Consider the following 7,514-nt stretch of genomic DNA (forward strand, 5'->3'; position numbering starts at 1 on the left):
TTCTTCGGATTCTTCGCCGCGTAGAAAGCTACGATTCCCGTTCCGATGAAAAGCGGTCCTCCCCAGAATCCGTAATGAAACGAAGTCCATTCGGACACGAAAAATCTGACGAACGCGCTCAGGAACAGAAGACAGCCGAACACGATGAGCGGGAACGAACACGATTTAAGTCGCCCTAATCTCATTCCGGGAGGTGGGAACTGCTCCTCGACAGGTGGTACTACGATAGCTACGGTGTGGCCGGTCTTCCCGCGAGCTGGCGGCCCGTATTGCCCTCTGGGTTCAGGCGGCCGGCGCACTGGTCGATATTTTTTCTTAGGCATCCTATACGATAGAATGGAAATAAGAATTTTCAAAGGAAATACGTCGATTATTCATTCATTTGTTCAATACATAATAAAAGAAATGTTTTTACCTTTCTTTGATTTTAGTCACAGAATTTAGTCGGTGTGAAAATGACAGATTCCTGTATTGCAGACGCCTATGTATGAAATTCTAACCCTGGTAATATAGGTCTATGCATTAAATTCAAATGTACCAGATTGCAATGTGTTGCATAAATTCGCACCAATTTTTAAACTTTATTTTGACATCACTATTCATGATATATATATATATATACAAGCTTTGAATTCATCAGTCAACAACGTTGCTGTACCAGAAGGACGCTATTGATTCTGTCATTATATGGAGGATAAAAAAGTATATATATAAATATCGAAACTACAATGCTAGACTTAATGGATTGGCGTATATCATACTTAAAATCAATTGAATTCAAAATCACAGCACATAGTGTTACGCCATTAATTGGGCCTGATAGCTGTAAAATACAGGTAATGCATAGTAGATGAAAAATATAGAGGAAACACAAGACAAGATTGTAGTTTCAAATCCCAAAATCCGGATCGAAGTATAAGAGATGAAAAGTATGGAGATTGAAGTTTCAAATACCAAAATCCGGAACGTAGTTAACGTCGTGATAAAACGCAACATATTGAAAATAATGTTTGTCCCAACGTTTCTAGTCTATGTGCATATCCCTGGTGACGGATACTGGAAAAACGTTTCTTTCAAAATATTTGGTTTATCATTTACAAAGCAAGATCTTCCATCGCATCGCATACGAAAAAAAAACGATATTCCAATTCTGATTGCTTTTATCTGGATCACGGAGTTCTAGATTAGATTTCTATCCAAATTGAACAGCAGCAGAAAAAAGAATGGAAGAAGTACTGTATCTATGTATAACGTACGGTATATATTTCAACAAATGAATATATATATTTTAAGTAGAACATTTATCCATAATTCATAGACGGTGTGTATTGCAAATATATAGGAGATGAGGATTGGATTCAAATAAATCATATTTACAAAGAATATATTCGTATATACGACATGCTATTTACATAAATTAGGTTTTTTTTTCAAAAATGATTTGACATCATTGAGCTAAATGATTTGACATACAAACTTATACAATGATATTTCTGAATATTGTATAAGACCTTTGGTGTCAGTCATACTCGAAGCCATGAGTAAGACTGAGGTTCTTCTTTCCACCTTTTTGTGTAATGCAAAGAATTGCAACCTTTCCCTGATCACTATAAGTCATTCCGTGAGATTAAGCCGAATTCTATTCGTTATATTTTGATTTATGGTGAATTTATGAATACAGAGCAAAGCCTGAAAAATTCTATACATATATTTCAAATGTTTTTTGTCAGAACACTCAATAGCTCCTTTTGAGTTTACATAATGTTCAGAATTCATTCATTTTGTTTCATCCAACGAGTTCGGACTATTGTTTTGTGAACTTTGACGGGGAGGCATTTGAATGGAATTCATGTATTTTTCGTGTTGTTAATGTTCCTACAATAACACGAATTATCAAGGTTAAAAACTCAACGACGTAAAAAGCGACTATAAACCCAGCTGAGTTACCCCCTTTGACCTATCTGAAGATAATGTAATGACGTTGTAAACATTGAGTAAAGGCACAGCGGGCAAGATACAAATCAAGATTCAGTGTAATTGTATCATTAAATGATTTGTATAAAACCATTAGTGAAAAATAGCTTTTTCAGTGGAGCGTTAAATAAGTAATTTGCTTTAGAAATATTCTCGAACATCGAAAAGAATATTTTGAAATGACGATTTGCAAAAAAAAATCAATTGGTGCATCAAATAGTAGAATTGTCATTTTTGGTCATTTGATGAATTTGCGATTTCTCAGAATATGCAAAAAAGAATATATGTTTTGTAACAGAATGGTTGTTTTCATCGAAATTCCCCGGAATTACTGAAACGTTTCGAGTACGGTAGTTCACGGCAGGCGGCGGCGGGTGGCACGCGTTTCTGAAGCGTTAAAACGAGCATGATTCGATTCTATAAAACTATTAATCTTTGTCAAATATTCATTCGACGATAAACTAATAAACAATGTAATATATTACATTAGAATATGGATGCCAATATGGCGGGTTCATAATTCACTACTACGTATATGTACATATAGACTCAACTGAGTTCATAAACCTGTTTGCAATTATAAGGGATTGGTTTTTAGTATAGTAGTTGGTATAAACAACACGATCGAAATTGTTTGAAAAAATTGGTAGAATATATTCATTCAATTGATATCGTAGTTTAATTTATGTACAGGCTAGGTTGGTGTAAGGCTATGTACAGTTATCACAGATTTGCTAGTTTCTAATCCGGTTAAGTGACAATAAAAATAATAATGTAGTAGTCTATTTCTAATGCACAAACAAATACTTTTCAATCATTGAAATATGAAATTGATCCAGGAATGATTAAGACAAAATCAATTGTGTCAATCGTGAGGGGGCGAAGACGAATAGATTCCGTTTGAAACAGGTGGATGTTGACCTTTGATGGGACCTTTTTGTACGCTGTTACGTCGTTTAAAACGCAACAGTTTACGAAACTCGGAGAAGACCGTGTCCTGGTGATGTATCGTTTTGAAAACGTCCAAACACTTCTGACGAAGTCCCTCGTCGTCGGACTGATAATCCTCCTCCTCGAACAGTCGTGACATCATTTGCTCGAATTCGACAGGTTCGTCGACTGTGCGGGCAGTATCTTCGCCGTCGGTGGTGTCGTAACGAGGTTTACTGGTAGAACCGGCGGCGTTGTAGCGAGGAGTTGTACCGTCCGATAGATACCCGCCCTCCTCAGTCGCAGTGTCTTCTAAATCGCCGAAATGATCGCTAGATCGAAACACGTCGCTATACGTCGAGTTTAATCGATCGGGTCGTATAGATCCGTTGAAACCGGAATCGAAACTGCTCGTACTTTCCAACTGACCGCTTTTCATCATTCTAGGTGATAAAAACTCGGATTCACTGAATGTCCTATCATTAGCAGTAGGCTGAGATAATGAGGCGCGAAGCTTCGGCGCAGTTGAGCTCTGGTAAGGCTGGAACGAAGCCGCGGAACGCGGAGTCAAAGGCGGAACTCGTTTCACTGCTGTAGGTGCAACTGACGTCAGCGTCAACGGTGATGGCAGTTTCTCCGGCTTATCATCGGGCGTATCAAACTCCAACGGAGATCTATAACTTCGGAACGGAGATGGAGGCTTAGTGTCTGATAACTTAGCTTCTGCTCTGCCGGCAGGCGAAGGCCTTCGTTCGGATTTCGACGATGGAGGCGTCATCCTGGAAATAAATTGTGCATCGTCAGTTCTCCCTGTATCGATATTTACGTCCGTGCTAGATGATAACCAAAGCGGTGGTATTAAAAGCGGTGAAGATCGGTTCGATGACGTTTTACGATTACCAGGTTCGTTTGATATCCGCGATTGCGGCGAAGTTTCCGGATTTCGTTGTCGCTGCTGCTGTTGATGTTGCTGTCTCTCGCGGGCGTCTTTCTCGTCGCGTGATACGTACGATTTGAAGACCGCAGCCGTCGCGGCTGGTGCGGATGATTTTCTACTAACGCTACTATTATTTCTTCTATCAACTGTCGGTGACGCAGAAGAAGTTTTAAGCGAGTGTTCAGGTGCTGATATACGTCTATAAGGTGCTACATAATAATCTACATCTACTGACAGCCCACCGGAGGATGATGGTGCTACTGAGTTACCATCCTCCTCCAGTGGGCCTTGCAAGTTTTTTGAATGTGTTTCGTTTGATACTTGCGTTTTTAATGGCGACGACTGTTCCGCCGTCGCCATTTCCTGCACTTGATGTTTCGTTTTTAAAATCCAATCTTCCCCGGTGAATTTTGCAATACGTTTTTTCGACTTCGACTCGGCGATGTCTAACTGGTCGATATCGTCTGCTAGAGTATCGAACGCATTTTCGAATCCCTCGTGTTTAACGGGCAAACTTGTTTTCGCGCTAGGTGATGGACTTAGCACTTTCGATCCGTACGTAGATGCACCGACGTCAGGCCGGTATTCGTCGGCCGATGATCTTTTAGCTCTGTTCTCCGTTTCACCGCGGCTATTTCTCTGATCACGAGCGTTCACCGGACCCGAAGTTGGATGCGCCTCTTGTCTGTGGTTTCTCAGTTTGGACACGTCTGGTTGTTGATTGGGTGTCATTTTGCGGAGACCGCGGAATACAGGCGGAGACGCCCTCGCTTCGGGAGATTGTAGTTGAGCGACCTCCCTCAGTTCCAAAGAGGATCGATTACTACTACCGCCATCCCCAGAACCGCTGCTTGTCTTTCTACCTGTAACCGAACGAATGAATTCACTATCGTCGAATTCACTATAGTCCGGTTGAGGTGGACGTGAATGCATTCCATTGCGCCGCGTTCTCATTTGCGGCGACGACGTCATCACATCGGAGCTGGCATCGCTGATCGAAGACTCGTTGCTCCTCGGTTTAGATTTAGACATGTTCGTGTCCGGAAACACGAACACCCTTGACTCGTCGGACGTGGCCGATAGTGATTCGTCGTGGCTGTCCAAACTCTGATTACTACCGCGTATAAATCCCGCGTGTCCTCTGTGCATACATCCCAGACCTTCGATAGACTCGCCGCGTAATGCCTTCTGAAACTGTAACCCGTCTAGTTGATCTATCACGTTACTGTGAGACCTTTCAATCGGCGTGCACGTTTCTACATCAGGCGGCGGTGCTAGTTGTCTTTTCGTTTTGCCGTAAAACTGTTTGTAAAAATCGACGGTACTCGTTTTGCGGGTTGTTCTCGGCGATCTCGGTGGCCCTTCGGCGACGGATATCGCCCTCCTGGCAGGCGACATGGGAACATCATCCGGAGATTTCGGGTACTCACCTCCGCTGATTTTACGCATGATGTGGAACGATTTCGCTCGTATTTTCGGAGAATTTGGCAAACTTCTCGTCATTAATGGCGACGACGATACCATATAACCGGCGTTCTGTGAAAACTCGTTAATCTCCTTATCGATAAGCGCTTCATTTTCATCCGTATACGGTAAAATCCCGATCGGTTGGAATACCTGACTGGAGGTACTAGCGGATCGGCCGTTTGCATCTTCAGCATCGACTACTATCACTTCCATATATTTCAGCTGTTCGCCATCTTTAAGGTCTATACCGATCGCATGCGGGTCGATGTTAGCCAAATCTTCCGGTTCGCTGAAAATGATTTCCGCTTTGCTCTTGCCACGTGGGTCGACGTCGACAGTTTCGTGGTGTAGTTTCTCAGCTCTGCCGTCGAAATTGCTCATTTTCGTCTTAATCGTCGGAGTTGGCCTCTCTTCGTTAACGAAAACATCGTCGTCACCGCCGCATTGCGCAGACGACGAACCGACGAAGTTTCCGCCACCGCTGTGGATCATATCCCCAACTGTTTCCATAACTGACGGATTTCTCAATTTCTGAACGTTTGGTTCATCGTTGTGCTTAATAAAATGTTCTAACGTCTCCCGAAACGAAGGCGATCTACCACGACTTTCCAGTTCGCCTTCTTGTGACCGTTGTGTTTGACTAGGTTTCAGTAATCCGCCCGTTAAATTTGAATTACCGTCGTACGGCGGTACGTCATTCTTTGATTTATCAAGTGGATCACGATTCGAAGTACTGGACTGTGTAATCGTTGACCCGTCCGGTAAGTTAATCGGACCTCCATTTTGTGAATGAACCACGTTAACAACAGCTGAACGTATTAAACCTGTATCATCCCCGTCTGAGAATACGCTATCAGTGGCGACGTCTTCACTATCATGTCGCTGTGGTAACGACCTGCGACGACCGGGCGACGGTAAATTCTGCTTGAGAAACGATTTCAACTTGTACAACATGATGAACGTATCGAGGTGTTCTCTTTTTGTTTCGTCATCTATGCTATCTTCTGACTCGCTGCTTGCTCCGTGCATCAGTATTGATGTATGCGTATTCGTGAATGACGGCCTTCGAGATAAACTAGTTGAACTATGATAATGTTGCCCATCGGAAATAGACGCGCGGCGCCTGTCTTTGTGGTGTCTGCTTTCTCCAGAGTCTTCTCTCTCTAATGCCTGTTTTAGTTTTTGCGCTCGGTTTTTCCTGATCTGTGACTGTGACCTTTGCACTTTCGTTTTCCGTTCACTCGAGTGTTGCGAGTCTTCCAAGTTTGGCGTTTGGCAACCGTCGCTTTCTTCGACTAACGTATCTGAATGTCCGCGGTCAGTATGGCTTTCGTGAATACCGGAGTCGTAACCACTCAAACAATCGAAACGTTTTTTGTGATAGTCATTTTGAGAATTTTCTGCTTCCGATCTAACTGACAAGTCTGATATTTGCCCAAGGTCGTCGTCGTAATGCCCACCAGACGATCGCGACTGGTGTACACCTCCAACAGCACCAGCTGATGTGGCACCACTGTCACGCGAAGCTTGGCCATGGAACGTTTCATCATTTTCTTCAACTTCAGTATCCTCATCATCATGGCCACCCTCGTCATCATCATCATCATTCCGATGAGTTTTAGCCGGAGTTACGGTTGTTTTCTGTTTACCATTCTTCACGTTAATCGTGAATTTCAGATCAATGGTGACTTTCTCATCGTCGCTCTTCTTCGCTTTCTTTTTCGTGTCGTCTCGCGGCTGATTGTTCACTTTCGGTACTGTTTTGTTGCCGTTGACCTTGACGTTGATGTCCATTTTCATTTTGCCTTTCTGGTTACCGGATGCAGCGTTCACTTCTGCCGAGTAATTCCCAGTCGACCGATCTAGGTTGACTTTGCTCGGAGTGACACGCTGGTACTCATCCTTGTTCATACCAGCAGATGCGTTTCTATTGTGGCCACCTTCCGCCATTTTGTACCAGTTTATGGATGATCACCACATCTAAAACGACCAAAAAAAACAAACATTCACTGGTGACCAGAATTCGGTGAGATTGATTTGGATATTATCAACTTGACCTCGATTCCCAAAATGTTGATGGCCTAATGAACCATTGGCTGAATAGTTTTTTTTTATTTTGAAGTCGCGCATAATTTCGTTCTTGGGAAATTAATCGTTTTAGATCGTATGTCTGCATATTTCCCAGTACACACAGCGGGTATTGTAT

General features: G+C 42.7%; 1 protein-coding gene across 1 annotated transcript; it reads right to left on the bottom strand.

Moving 5' to 3' along the window:
* Window positions 1-1,326: 1,326 nt before the first annotated feature.
* Window positions 1,327-7,258, bottom strand: LOC141909218 (uncharacterized). Its single transcript, XM_074799603.1, has one exon. The coding sequence runs from the start codon at window positions 7,256-7,258 to the stop codon at window positions 2,840-2,842; it is 4,419 nt and encodes a 1,472-aa protein (XP_074655704.1). The 3' UTR covers window positions 1,327-2,839.
* Window positions 7,259-7,514: the final 256 nt, after the last annotated feature.

The sequence above is a fragment of the Tubulanus polymorphus genome, chromosome 7 (assembly GCF_964204645.1).
Source record: "Tubulanus polymorphus chromosome 7, tnTubPoly1.2, whole genome shotgun sequence".
NCBI lineage: Eukaryota > Metazoa > Nemertea > Palaeonemertea > Tubulaniformes > Tubulanidae > Tubulanus > Tubulanus polymorphus.